Consider the following 15,763-nt stretch of genomic DNA (forward strand, 5'->3'; position numbering starts at 1 on the left):
AATATAACACCCTTGCTGCCACCAACACACCTACATTACCCTCCTGCATTCTCTAGCCACAGGCTTGTCACAACACCACCTTCCCACTTTCACCACAGCTCCTGCACCCCTGCCTACCCTTCATAGTGTTCAATCCACATCATCTCCTTCCTGTTATTACCACCACACCTGCATCAACCTTGCACTCACCACCATGCCTGCCTACTGCCCATGTTTTTTTACACACCCACTTGCACACACCATCATTCCAACCCAACTCTATTCCTCTCCATCTTTTAACATCATACCTATGTCCTACACTCACCTTCGTTCCCACACACCCTCCTTCCTGCCTTAAATATTGCACCATGGCATCTGATCCTTCGCCCTTGCACTCATTATAAAATGTGTGCAAGTCACTGGTTCACTTTCAACATCTTGTTCTAGCTTCCCTTCATACTCTCACCCATGGGCGTAGCATAAGGGGTTGCAGGGGTCACAATCGCAACCCCGCCCCTAGCTCCAGGGGGCCCCTTCAGCCTTCCTGTCATATTATCATATCCTCCTCGAAGTCCAGCTCCGATCTGCCCTAGGGCCCCACAGCCACACTCCAGTACTGGGCTTCCACTTTGCCTTCCAAAGTCCACACCCCTCTGTTCTCATTGGCTGGGGAGAAGCTGTGAGACATTTCCAGAATGGAGAGATGCATGGGGTGAGAACAGCCCAGGATGAGGAAGTGTCTGTGCTGTGTGCTAGCAACATGGAATGGTAACCGAGCTCAGCGAGTTAAGAGGAGGAGAGTGCCGTCCTGTAGTAGTAGTACTAGTGTAGTAGTAGTAGTAGTGTCTTCTAGTCACCAGCTGGGATTCTCTGTACCCCCCCCCCACCCGGGGATATCCGCTTACCCCACTTTCCTGACAACTGGGGAAAAGACACGCGCCTCTGGGAGGTGACCTTCCCCCAACACCTGCCAACACTGACAGAGAAACCTTCAGAAATTGCTAAAACAAATCCCTTAACATCTCCTGAGGTGCTGCAGGCTCCAGATTTCATGTCACATGGCTTTGCCCCCCCAGATCTAAGTTTACCCCCCCCCAAAACACCCTGACCACCCCCTCCGCCCTGGATTCTATGCCCGTTGCTGGATTATTTCCCAGTACAGCACTCTATACTGTTCCTCCTCCACGGGGCTGAAGTTACATTCCTTTACAACACAGCCAGTCAGCCATGATCTGCACAGGGTGTATTTGCCAACTGCAACTACACTGCCTTTCCGACCAGGGGATTTCACAGGATTATGAATAGACTGTGTATAAAGGAATGTGATTTCAGCCCTGTGTATTGTGGGGGGGGGGGGGGGGGGGGAGCTGTTTACAGTGCTGGAATGGGAAAAGAGCTCTGCCAAATGACCTGCCAGGGGTCCCTGTCCTCTGATTCTCCAGCAGTGATCCCTGTCCTCTGATTCTCCAGGGGTGATCCCTGTCCTCTAATGTAAGGAGGAACTCTGGGAATTCTAAATTCTTAAGCCACTTTGAGTATCTTGGCTGCGGTGGGTGTATCTGCACACACGGTGGAAGTGGTGGGTGGTAGTGGGGGGGCCCAGGTCAACTTTTGCATCGGGGCCCACAAGCTTCAATCTACACCTCTGCTCTCACCACTACACTTGCACCACACCCTAGCCATCGCACCTGACTCCTCCCATTCCTCCACTACTGCTCTTGTACGCTGATTCCCCCATGACTACATCTGCATACTCCCCCACTGACAGCACCGTTCTTCTCACTCATCACTCTCACTACTGTGACTGCATCCACCCTAACAACCTTGCTCTGACTATCACCCCAGCCTCTATTCGAACCTCCTTGTCCCCAACCATGCCGGTCTATAAATAAATAAATTTATATATTTAAGTGAGCAAATATTTGCATGTGAAATTTTGATCACTGTGCTTATTACAAGAAAATCAAACTATAATAGAACAAAAAACACCCAGGTTTATTTTCATTTGATAAAGATGCTGCACATATGTGCACAACCTACATAGCATATTCCATCAAGATGTTCTAGGAACAAGAGAAGCAAGTAAAATGTAGCACAATACAGTGAATAGTCGAGAACAGAATTCCCACTTACACTGGTCTATAAAACAACAATTTTAATTTATCTCTAAAACATGCTTTAGATATAAACAGATACACAGTTACCTTAAAAAGAAGTGAGATTTGAACTGCTATTAGATTACTGTAGTTCCTGTGTGATTCAGTGTGGTGTAATTTTCAGGCCAATCATTGGAATGAGCTCAAATCGCACCAAAAGTGGTTCACGTACTACGTTTTAAAACGCGGTACTATGTAATCCAGTGCAGGTAAACGCGCTACGTTTGCAATCTGCGTTTGGAATGTAGTCAGTAATACATTAACACCCGCAGAAGATTACACACCCAGCGTTTTTTGAACACAATGTGGGAAACATGCACGGAATGAGGGTTTGTCCCACCACGTTCTGGTGTGAACGAACACTTAAAGCATATTTTCTGTTGGATGTTATGGATGTAGTCATCGCAGTGTTCCTTTATTCTATTATGTAAAGGGCCATAGGAGAGGCCATGCTAAGAAAATGTACATCTTTCATCCAAAGACTAAAGCTAAGTTAAGACTAAAGTTAAAGCCTCAAGACTAAAATAAACATCTGTGACCTAAGCCAACAGAAATAATTCTGCATGAACATAGCACTTACAAGAAATACTTTAGCACCTACCTGGCCATGATTCGGGAGAGATCCATAACCCATCTGCTGATTCAAAAGTCCCTTCTGCTTCATGATAAGTATGCGCTTCTGTTCCTCACTCAGATGGCTCATCTGTGGTGGCATTGGAGGCTGTTGCTGCTGCTGCTGTTGTATGTACGGTAACATGGCATTTTTGTTTTGGTTGGCAATTGGAGGAGTCATTCGTTGACTCATATCTACATTAAAATGCGTCAGTGGCTTTGTATTACCATAATTGAGCATATTGGGTGTTTTGCTGATTGAGTTGGAGTTTAGATTGCTGGTTTGCTGACTTATCATGTTCATGTGGCTTTGAGGGAGGTAGTTGTTCATAGTGGTTTTGGATGGATTATTTCCTATCGGAGGTACAATAGAATTTTGGTTGTTATAGGGTTGGGGATACATCATTGGGCTATTTGGCTTCTCATTTCCAAACGTTCCTCCATATGGACTAGTTGGAGGCCCTACAGGTGACCAGTTGGATGGCTGGTTTGTATGTTGTTGTTGTTGTTGCTGCTGCTGCTGATGTTGCTGCTTTTGTTGTATGAGTTTTGCTCGTTGCTGTTGCTGTGCTGCCATTTGCTTTAGTTGCTCAGCTGGAGATAAGTCAGCACTTGGGAGGTTTACAGACCCATTTCCTGAACTAGACGTCGGTGTCATGACATAGCCATTGCCAGGTCTTGTTGAGGTCTGGCCTGGTGTAAGAGGTGGATTTGGTGTTTGTGGCGACTGGACAACACAACTTGCAGGGGAACCTGCAAGCATTAATGTTGATGGAGCACTGGATACTGAGGGTATACTGGACACAGAAGACACATTAGAAAAAGAAGGACCAGATGAAGATGGTCTAACCTGGGGAGAGCCCATTGAGACATGTGGGAAAGGCGAGTGAGATGGATCACTCTTTACACTGGCACTTTCTTGAGGAAGCGGTGTGTGAGCTGTAGGCCTGGAGAAGTCTAGGTCCTTTTTTTCCTCAAAGTCCTCATTGAACAAGTCCTGAATATCATCTTCAGGGACTGTGTTAGCAAGTTCATCAATCAACTCCTGCCACTCCTGGTCATTCAAATTTATGTCCGAGAAAAGCTTGTTTTGGTTGGAAAGGGAAGTATCAGAAGTGTCAATGACAGAAGCGTCATCTAGTGGTTCTTGTTTCATTTCTTTGTTGAGGATATTAAAATTCTCCTCCAACTCGCTAGAACCATTTACTGCTACCTTTACATCTTGCTGTCCACCATTTTTATTTATGTCCTCTGCTCCACCTGAATGAGTCACGCTATTAGTAACAGGTAGGTGTGGCTTTATATCAAGCTGGTGAAGGGGTGACACCGAAGGGAGTGGCATATTTGAAATATTATTAAGAGTGTCCATACCTTGAATGTCCTTTCTTCGCCGCTTAGCAGAAGGGGAATACCTGTCATCACAAATGCCATTTTGTTGCTCTCCATTAAGCGGTGAACGCGCCCCTTCTAATTTCTTCTGTACAGCTTCTTGAAGCTACAAATAAAAGAACACAAATCAATACATTTGCGTCTGTAAAAACAAGTGAGAATAAGACTACAGTGTAAAGCAAAAGTACCATTATCCATATTTACTCATCAGGTGTATACATTCATCTAAAAACCAAGGGATATGATGGTTACTCTTTATTACAACTAATCTGCATCGTTTTGTTGGTAATATTGAATCTCATATGCAACTAGGCTATCTTTACACCTTCATAACAATTAATCACACATTTCCCCCCTTCTCAGTGTAACTTGATAGTGTACTTATGAGAACAAAGTGAAATGATGTTTCCTTTTGATACAGAAAAGGAAATGACTGCCTAAACAAGGAAAGTCCAGCATTCTGGGAGATTTATTAGTTTGATCCCACGATCTAAGTGTGGCTCTGTCTACAGCTTAATTGCCATAACTAAGTGTGGGATGTATACTACTAGTGGGTCATATCCTTCTGTAGGTGGTACATATCAGGGCTCCAGATTTATGTGCACTGAGCTTATTATGGGAGAATAAATTCAGGCATTTGTCAACATGCTCCCTTTACTGTTAGGTCCCACAAGCACTCCAGGGTAAATGTTCATTTATTTCACATCATGTCGGCTTCTATGGGCTCCAGCACCATGGCTTTCACCTACTGGCTACTGCTTTTCACAGAGGGCAGAATGTTGCCATGAGAATAAAGCAATGCACATGAAAGCAGACCAAAGGGATGCATATGGAAACGGATTGAAGTGTAAGCTTGAATGCAAGATTTAGTAGTGACAGACAATGATATTAAAGCATATCTATAATCAAAATGAAAAAACATTATTTATGTCCGCATTGTATTTCAAGTATTTCTAACCTACTCCCATTGCGTGATCCTGAAGTTTGTAAAATTAGCTTTTTGAAGTTTCCCACACATTTACCATCTTGAATTCTGTGACATGTATTCACTAAGCCCTGTGGGTAGGCACTACTGCGTCACACATTTCACAGAGCCTGCCTTCTGAACTACAGATGTGGATGGTACCCAGTAACATTTAAAGTGAACTTGACATGCCTGTGGGTACAAATCTGTCCAACCCCCACCCTTCTCCCAGGCTGGCAAGGCCTTGATTTTCCTCAGACTTTAGAGCTAAGGCATGCAAACCTTTCACTACCCAGTAAGTAAACTCAGTGGACCATGGACAGGTATCAGTCAGGTTTAAAGGATCATGGGCCACCCTGGAAAAGAAATCTACACATAATGAAAATTACATGAAAAGTGCCTGTGGGGGTCTGTTTTTAAAGTGTTTGTAAAGGCACAAGGTTTTTTACTTTCATGCATTCTATGCATGAAGGTAAACAAACCTGTGTAGAGAAGCCCCCCAGCCTCACCTAATTCTTACCTGAGCCCCCTCTCGATCCATCAATGTCCACAAGAGCCTTGCCTCTCAGGGGTTTCACACTTCTGATTGGCTTTTGGCAGCAATGGCTCCCACTGTCAATCGCAGCCAGTGAGCCAATCAGGAGATGAAGGGGGCGTGACCGAGCCACGGCTCCGCATGTGAATGGACACACAGCCGCAGCTCGGGAGCGCCCCTGCTTGGGTGCCCCCTTAGTTTCTCTTCTCCTCTCAAGCAGGCACACAATGGTAAGCACCAGCTTTGCTCTGTATTTCAATTGCACAGCTCTATCTCCTTGATCGGAAAACTACTAACAAAGAGGTAGAGGAGGTGCCTGGGGTATAACATCCCTACCAAGAATGGGAAAAAAAATGCCTTAAAAGACTGACACATCTAAATGCACCAATATGCATGTAATCGCATTTACAAACTGCAACTATCTGCAGAAATACACTTTCTCAAGTTCAGATTACTGACATTTAGCTATCAGATACAAATTTTCATGTGAACATAACCTAAAGCAAGGCTTAACAAGCTATAGATGATTTGACTTTCTTTCCTCTGATGGTGGCACGGGGAGCCTCCCCAGCTGGCAGAATACAATGATTAGGCGGCACAGTGGTGTAGTGGGTAGCATTCTTGCCTAGCAGTAAAAAGTGTCGCTGGTTCAAATTCCAACCATGACACTACCTGCCTGGATTTTGCATGTTTCTCCCTGTGCGAGTTTCCTCCCACACTCCAAAGACATGCTTAGCTTCCTCCCACACTCCAAAGACATAATTAGCTTCTGTCTAAATTGGCCCTAGTATATGAATGTGGGTTAGGGACCTTAGATTGTAAGCTGTTTGAGGGTAGGGACTGATGTGAATGTACAATGTATATTGCGCTGTCTAAATTGACAGTGCTATATAAGTACCTTAAATAATAATAATTACTGATAGTGGTTATAGTCACAGGCAGTAATTTTATGTAAAAATTCTGACAGGCTGGTTATACCCAAGATGGTCAATGGGTAAAACCAGCCTACCTATAGATGGATGAATCTCAGTCGGTCCCTGCTTTACTGGCCTATGGAGATTCAATCCATCTATGGCCAGTTTTAGACCCCAGTTTAAAACTTTAAAAAAGTTTAAAAATGTCAGATCTAGTGACCATTCTACTTTATTCCTAAATACTCGAATAAGTATTGTAAGTATGAAAACACAAATTCACAGGGGCAATGGCAACACTGTCTATGGTTAATTGTAGCTTAGTAAAAGTTAAAAGCTTCATTGCAAACAATGCAAAGTGAAGCGGACAAACTGGAATTTCTGTGTAAAATAAGCCCACAATTGATGTGTAGTAACTGACTGGATTAAGCGTGAGAAATAGATGCAAGAGATGCACATGAAGCTGCTCTATAACACATAAAGAAGTGACCTGTATATAAAACAGCTACAATAAGCGTCCCATACTTGAAACATGTAACAAAATAAGGAATTCTGCAACATTTAATCTGTGGATGAAAGGAATTGTGTCTACATTCCACTAAACACACAAGTGCTGTTAGAAATAAAGCACATCCATGACAGTTGCCTTAGTCATATTTATTTAGCGTTTGAAGTGTTTTCAAGACACTCCTTTAGTTCTTCCCCAAATCAAAGACTTATCCTGGCTTAGAAATGACTGCCGTCATAGGGAAGCCAGCTGATACAAGGCATGTTAACTCAGCAACCACTGACACTTTCTCTTGTCAGGGCCTGTTACACTAGGGCGTTAAGGGACCTAAGAAAGGTAAGGCTTTACCCCAGCTACAGATCAAAGCCTTCTATATCCACAGTGCTGAGATCATATCCATGCCCCAAAGCAGCAATGGACAAAACATAAATGCATCATACTTCACTCCCAAAAGTATAAGACCGTACAGTAGCTTCCTCTTTTCAAACAACTGCGTCAGCCATCGCACGCACAAAACATAAAAAAACAAAAAAAACCTTAACCATGTACAGAAAAATCCTATTGCTGATTATTGATGTGTATACCACCCGCTCACATAGCTTTCAAATAACATGATAGGTTTATACACAGAGCCGCACAGCAAATAATATTTTGCAATCATTCAATTTTAACAAATTCCAAAATATTGTCTTCCATACATATTAACTTGTCATGTTAATTCTCCATGATGATTTACCCTGACAGCTGTAAATCAGAGAAAACCAGTATCTGCTGTCTATACCAGCCTAAGTTTGCATGATTGTCTATTGTAGAAAAAGCATATTAGAAAGGAAGAGGAGGATATCTCTAGTTGTAGGGTTGAAGACTACTGATTGTTGGGAAATGTCCAGTTAGGTAATCCTGCAAAAAAATGCCTCACTGTTAAAAACGAAGGCTGGCCATACATGGATGAATTTCGAAAGAATTTTCTTTTGAAAATCAAAAATTTTGTGCATTTTGTGATCCGATGGTGCCACCATTGATTTCAAAAATTTGACCAACCAAGCCTTCAATTTTACCTGTTGCTACAGAAGAGAATTTTCATGGCTAGGAATCTTCTTTTCTTTCTGGGAATTTTAATTTCTTGCACATGCGAAATTTCTTTTTGGATTACATTTCTCACACGATTCTCCCATCACTGATTAGAAAATTGTTTGTTTTTTTATGCCCGATTACTCAAAGTCGATGGCCGCATGAAAGTCGGCTATTGCTGCAGCCCACTAATGGTGCGAAATCCGAACTAAAAATTCTTAGATAAGATGAAAAATTTGTAGTTTTAATCTAATGCAGCCTTTTTCAACCAGGGGTGCCTTGGCAAAGTGCCTAAAAAACCGCCCCAAAATTGTATACAAGCCAGTGGGTGGATGAAACCTGCTTTTTTAGTTACACAAAACCACAGGTTTTCATTGTACACCATTACAACCTTCTAGCTGCCAACCTCCTAATGACCAATGACATCATCAGTTGATAAGGAGGATGTCAGTTGCCTGCATATCATTCTTGTTTAACCCTCCCTTACCTCTCTCCATCAGCTTTGGGTCTCAATCGCTAAGTGATGGAGAAAAACTGAGGGAAAAGAGAAACATTGGAATACTAGTCAGCACCAGTTTGCAAAATTTGCTTTGGAAGAATAAATCACCTCTAACAATGGGCGTCCTATGTGTATTGATGTTGCTGCATTATGTAAAACTATTAAACTAGTCTTTACGATTTAGAATGGGGCGCCTCAAGACTGTCCATAATTTTAAAGGGTGTCTTGAATGAATAAAGGTTGAGAAACACTGATCTAAAAACAAATTTCTAATAGCTGAATTTGCTCTCAGCTGAGAAAAATTGTAACTAATCTTATGTACATGCACTTGTCAAAGTTAGTCCAGAATTAGATTGTTGATTTAAGGAAAATCAAGTCAATGACATGGTAATCGATTGAAAAGTAATTCGAAATTAGTCAATAAAGGAACCATCAAATGGTCAGACCAGCGATTTTTATACTTTCTTATCTGAATGTTTGAATGAGATTCTACAGGTACAACTTGTCCCTTGTTGTATCATAAATATTATAAATCAACAGGTCAACTTGATATGTGATATTAAACCCAAAAACAACGTTTTCAAATATTGCAGCTTACCTATCCTTAAATTTGGTGGCTGCCATAGATGGAGGAGCAACAGAGACACCCTTGGGCAGCAGCATTGTCAGTTTGGGGAAAGGGTAGTGATGGATCCTGTAGCAGATTTAAAAGGAATTGACCCAAATTTAAAACTGAATTCCAACTAACAATTTTTAGGTAGTTAGAGAAACTGTTTTTCCCCCCTTTTAGGGTAAGGGTTTTGAATAAATGAGTAAAAGCCGGCCATTGTAAGCACCCCTTTCAGTATTAGATGGTTTGTCTCAACACTCTAACTTCCATTATTGCTGGACACCTTGGTCTGTTAAAGTAAGTTGAAAAATAACAGACTAACTGGCAGGATCAACAGATAAAAATAAGGGATCGGGGCATTGGCGGACATCAGGCTGCGGCGGGCATCGGGTAGCAGCTCCTGTGTCTTCTCTTCCTCCCTCTTTCTCACTTCCGCTGTGCGTCTCCTCCCCTCCTCCTAGGTGTCCAATAGGATCGCCTATCCATTCAGCCAATCAGGTGATGGGTATCAGACCCACTTCCTGATTGGACAGGAGGAGGATCAGTGTTGCACCTAGGTGGGCTCATAGCGCAATGCTCTGCGCCACGAGCCCACCCTATTTTAAAGCCTATTAGAGCCTCTGAAAGGATCCGGACGCATGACTAAGGGATGGCGGCAGCGATAGATAGAGCATCCCATTGCCACATTACTAGAAGGTGGAGGGGGTGCTGGCCATGGATAGAGGGGGCGGCGCTCAGGCGCCCCCTAATGGAGGGGCCGCCACTGGACAATAAACAGAAGGACTTATGAATAAATGATTGTGGAACGAATCATCTGAGTTTCCATTATTTCTTATGGGGAACTTTGCTTTGATATAGGAGTGCTTTGGATTAAAAGCATGTTTCCAGAAAGAATTATGCTCGCAATCCAAGGTTTTACTGTACTTTAATTAGGGTAGGTACCTATTGGTGAAGAAAACTCATAAAGAAGGCTTATGGATCCTGCATAACGGGTGAGGGTACAGAGGGCAGAACAGCTAGGCATACTCCTAATCAAGTATGTGACACTTGCAACAAACGTGAGGCCGCCTTTGTTTCTCAAAGTACGTTTTTTATTTCACAATAAGCATTCGGCTTCATTCTATCCCAAAAGCATATGTGGTAGCCTGTGTAATGAGCTGGAAAATTTCGTTTTCATTCCTATTTTCGTAAACTCCTTCAAAACAGCTCCCACTGCTAAACACGTGTTGAAATGTAATAAAAAAAAAAATAAAAAAATGAAAATTTACCTTCAAAAGATTAAGCTATGACAAAAATCGGATATTTATCTGTGAACTTATTGATATATATTTTTTTACAATTAGAAGACAAACTAAAACAAGGAGAAACCTTTTGAGAAATTATCTGTGAAAGTGCTCAATGAGAGGCTGAAATGAAGCGTTACATTTATAAATGCAGCATCTTTTGCATAAACACAAGAAGGGGTACTCGAGGTTTTATGTGCCTGGAGGAGCAGCTCTGCTCTAAATCACCAGCAGCAATTCATTTCTCCAAAGAGATTAAGCCAAGGTGCTGTTGTTATGGTAACAGTCTTTGCCGATCACGATCTGTCTTCACCGGGCTCCAATAACCTGTTCACTGCCGGTACCACCTACGACGCACAATGCAGGATTAAAACAGGTAGAAGGAACCTTGTGCTGACATTATGCACTGGGGGGCTGTTTTATATGGAACACACAAAACGGGAATTCAAAACTTACAAGTTTTTATTTCACACCTGTGTTTTTATGAAGATGAAGGTGTATATGCTGGAACACACTGCATTTATCCAAACCCAAGCAAACTGGGCTTAGTAACCAATCAGCTTCTATCTTCAGCTTGTTCAGTTAGGCTTTGAAAATGAAAGGTAGAAGCTGATTGGTAGCCATGCACAGCTACTCCAGTTTTGAAAAATCCCCCTCTTTGTTCTTTTGTTATGCATTCAAGTCCAACTCCAGGTAACTAAAATATTATCCCTTGTATTGTATGTAAAACACTATTTCAATAAAAGAAAAATATATGAAACTAAAAAAATTACCCCTTGCAGCGAGGTTGTTAAAGTGTTACTAAACCCAGGACCCTGCATTCATTATATCTGGTCTCCCACAGCACACAGAACATGGAAATGCAATAGATTTAGTAAATATAATCTGCTAAATACCTTTTCTCATCAGCAGGATATAGCAGTCTTGTGACTTCTATCAGTGTGTGGTTAAAGCTTGTAGGAGGAGTTTTCATCCCCCACCCCCTGACTTTCCGATGAGACTGCAGGACCCCTGACCCTCTGTCTGGAAAGTGCGGATTGGCCCTGTGCTGATCACATGCACTCTCCCAAGAAAATGAAAAACTCTTTAGCAATACACACCAAACTGAACATGTGCAGAGTGCCCCCCAAGGCTCTGTTCTATAAAGGGATGGTTGAAGAAGGGGAGGATCAGAGAAGCCAGGATCAAACAGCCTTTTTATACAATGCAGAGGATTAACCCCTTAGTTTCTTTCCACAGTGAGTATAACAAGCATGTTTTACTGCATATACAGACTGATTTTATTGTTGTGGGTATAGTAACACTTTAATAGCTCTTTTGGTCCATGGGGGAAAAAAGGAAGATTTACTTTTCCTATTCTCTGCTCCCCTTTACATGTAGAACGGTCTCCGCAGCTTCTTCTCCCCTGCGATCCAGAGGTCTAGGGTACTGACGTCACCAAGACCAAAGCTGGGTCCAGAGCCCTACATTGAATGTGATGACACCAAGGGATATCCCTCTACCGAAGTGTGGGGAGTGTCATCTGACGGGGACGCAGAAAATCAGGTAGATAAAATGGTTTCCCCTCTCCCCTTGACAAACTGAGCCATTAACTTTTGCAGTGCAGACGCAGTCTCACTGCAAGGGATAATTTTACATTTAAAAACGATAGACAGCTTATTGGTCAAAAGCACCAAAAAATTAATTTTGGAATACTGACCTAGAAATAATCACTATACTAAGGTCACGTGCTACTGCAGTTTAGGAGCTTCTCAATATAGAACAAACATGTCATGTGAAGTGCCCTGTTGTACATACTCCTGCTATAAGGCTCCCTTCACACTTGTGTGACTCCAAAGTCGTACAATTTCCAGTGGAACTTTGATGCCACTTTACACTTTCTGGCACTCAAGACGCATCAAAGTAGTGCAGGAAACTGTTTAAAGTCGCTGCAACTTTAGGTCGTGAAGATCTAATAGCATGACAGCAATTTTCATTTTAACTGTCCATAAGGGTGGCATTCTTACCACCGCTGTAGGGTTTTATTCTTCCTACTGTAAGACATTTTCTCATTGACCCCTAATAAATTGGTTTTAACAAGGGTTCCCCAAGACCTATAAAATTTACTTCTGGGTTCCTCTGTGGTTAATTGAGAAAGGCTGATCTGTTATATAGATCACAATACTTTCTCTGACAATGCCTGCATCTGCTTTCCTTCTAGAGCACATATGTCAAACATAAGGCCCACGGGCCGAATCCAGCCCTCCAGGCCTTGTGATGTGGTCTTTCGACCCAGTTTTGCAGCTGGATTGTGGAACTTCTGCCACCTCCTGCTCTCACCCCGTGCTCCCACTCCTTCTGTGTTTACAAGGGACAGCATTTCTGCTTTCAGTGGCTTTCAAATGTAACAGATCCCTCACAATGGGGCACGGTGGGGACAACTATCCAGAACCTGGGAGCGAGAATAATCTCACTGCAAGGCAGCACCACCTACACAAGGAGGTATAACAAGACCAAATATACGGTACTAGAGAGAGACGCATAACAAAGAGGTACTAGAGCTGGTAGGAGAAGCAGGTGAAAGTAGAGAGAAAGTAGAGATGCAAGAAAACTTTCGGGGGGTTTGGGGGTGTTGGTGTTGCACACTGTGCATAGTTCATCACTAAACCTTGCACTCTGTACACAGCACACCACCCCTAAACTCTGCACTCTGTACGCAGCACACCCCTAAACTCTGCACTCTGTACGCAGCACACCCCTAAACTCTGCACATGTCACATTCTTAAACTCAGCATTCTGTATGTAGTACACCTCTTCACTCTGTACTCTGTGCATAGCGCATTCATAAACCCTGCACTCTGTACACAGCACACCACCCCTAAACTCTGCACTCTGTATGCAGCACACCCCTAAACTCTGCACTCTGTACGCAGCACACCCCTAAACTCTGCATTCTGTACGCAGCACACCCCTAAACTCTGCACTCTGTACACAGCACACCTCTAAACTCTGCACTCTGTACATATCACATCCTTAAACTCTGCATTCTGTATGTAGTACACCTCTTCACTCTGTACTCTGTGCATAGCGCACTCATAAACCCTGCACTCTACACAGAGCACCAGTGAACTCTACACCCTGTATGTAACATACCCCTGAATAATAAAATAGTAGATGCATAGTCTTACAGATACAACCGACCCTTTGAGGGCAACCATAATGCTAATGTGGCCCATGATGAAATTAAGTTTGACGCCCTGCTCTGAAAAGACACCGTCACCTTTGTTCACATATCATCCAGGGTCGGCATCTATTTCCTAGCTCACAGATGACAGTCATGTAAATCTCGGTGCCTGTTCACTTGCCTTTGTTCACAAATATCTGATACAGATCAGGTCCTGTTGCAGCCTCTTACCCTCTGACCAGTTACAAACTTACAATGTTGCAGTCTGAGTAATCATTGGTAGAGAGAAGGCTGAGGAACTGCTTCCATCTGTCTGCAGTGCACTGATGACATCATCTCTGCCTAGGCAGAGTCACAGGACTAGAGCCAGGACTAAAGGTAGATTGGGTATCTGGTGCTCCAGAAGGCAATGCCCTTATATTGTAATAATGTATGTTTAGTTAGACAGTCATGAGATAAAGCAAAGTTGGACCAAAGAAAGGGGGTGAAATATCCAAAATCAAAACCTATAACACAAATGAAAATAGGAGAAGACAGTGGCGCTAATAAGTGTAATAGTGATAAATAACCGTGAATCAAAGAAACTAAATCATCATTATATAGACATTTTTTTCACTTGTCACTGGGTGATTTTCAATATTTATAACTACAGAATCATTGTTTTAGTTTCTTTGATTCACGGTTATTTATCACTATTACACTTATTAGCGCCACTGTCTTCTCCTATTTTCATTTGTGTTATAGGTTTTGATTTTGGATATTTCACTCATTTTTTATCAAAGTGGCAGCTTGTTTACTATATACTATACACAATTTTGTATTAGTCACATTTTAATTTTATTTTTTGGTGCAGTGGTGCGAGAGGATATTAGGGGCGGCTAGTTATATACTTATACCAACAAACCAAAGAAAGGGGGTGGTTTAAAAAGAGGCAACCATCCTCAGAGTGTGTCCAGCAACTCTGCTAAACAGGTAAAAAAAACAAGGGGAGGGGGGGGGGGGGAGGCGCCACTCTAAGTGTAGTATTAAAATAGGAATATTTATTGCACAAGATTATAAGCACATACAAGATATAAGTGGAAGTCATGCTTATCATAAGTATGCAGTACTTGCAGTTCTACTGTGTCCCACAGGCTCCTCGCAGGATCTGGGTAGCTGGGAATAGGTCTGGCATGATGTTATGCTGAACAGCTGTGCTTTCAGAAAAAACAGGAAGTGGTCAGCTTCATGCTGACCAGTTTGAACCGTGGAAGCAGAAATGACGTCACCAGATTGGGGCGGGAGGAAGGGATCAGGACTGTCTGTGTGAAATGAGAGGCTACGCGCTAGGAGCTCACAGCTCCTTTTACTGGCCTGTTGTTGTAATCCCACCACCCCCAACTGCAGACTAAGGACCCAACGATATCCAAATTTGAAGGTGATGTCCGTGCAGGTCTACTATGTGCAGCTCCTCCTGCACACGGTGGAGCTGCACATAGTGGACCTGCACGGTCATCACCTTCAAATTTAGATATCGTTGGGTCCTTAGTCTGCGGTTGGGGGGGGGGGTGGGATTACAACAACAGGCCAGTAGAAGGAGCTGTGAGCTCCTAGCGCATAGCCTCTCATTTCACCATAAAAATGACCAGAAACCAATAAAACCATTCTCTCTGGTGGAGTGTCTCCCTCAGTGTTAGCCCCACCCACAACATTAATTTTCTTAGGTACAGATGCATCTTAAACCGTGCTTTGTGTTTCAATCGTTACATTTATAGCAGCATCCATAAAAATGTTTATATTCTTTCAGTACTATTTAATAGACATATCCATGCATCTCGACACATTTCAGAACAGCAGGCTGTCATTCTTTCCTATGTTAGCTTGCTAGTATTGTTACTCCTGATTATGGTGTTTTAATCTAATACAGAATTGTGTTGTGTTGACAGTTGTCTTAAAGCAAAGTAAGAAATTAAAAGCATTTGTAAAGTCAATTGTTTTCTCTTTTAAAATAACAAACGTGTTATATTTACTTGGTTTGTGCAATGGTATTGCACAGAGCGGCCCCAACCCTCCTCTTCTTGAGAGTGCCCTGGCGCTCCTGCCT

The 15,763-nt window shown here is 42.6% G+C and overlaps 1 protein-coding gene across 1 annotated transcript in view; it reads right to left on the reverse strand.

Annotated features, from left to right (window-relative positions):
- MAML3 (mastermind like transcriptional coactivator 3) overlaps window positions 1-15,763 on the reverse strand; it is a 486,946-nt gene that overhangs the window by 199,782 nt on the left and 271,401 nt on the right. Inside the window, exon 2 of the mRNA XM_073604060.1 lies at window positions 2,737-4,242. Coding sequence (XP_073460161.1) covers window positions 2,737-4,242 — 1,506 coding nt within the window. The remainder of the gene's footprint in view (window positions 1-2,736; window positions 4,243-15,763) is intronic.

The sequence above is a fragment of the Aquarana catesbeiana genome, linkage group LG01 (genome assembly GCF_042186555.1).
Source record: "Aquarana catesbeiana isolate 2022-GZ linkage group LG01, ASM4218655v1, whole genome shotgun sequence".
NCBI classification, from domain to species: domain Eukaryota; kingdom Metazoa; phylum Chordata; class Amphibia; order Anura; family Ranidae; genus Aquarana; species Aquarana catesbeiana.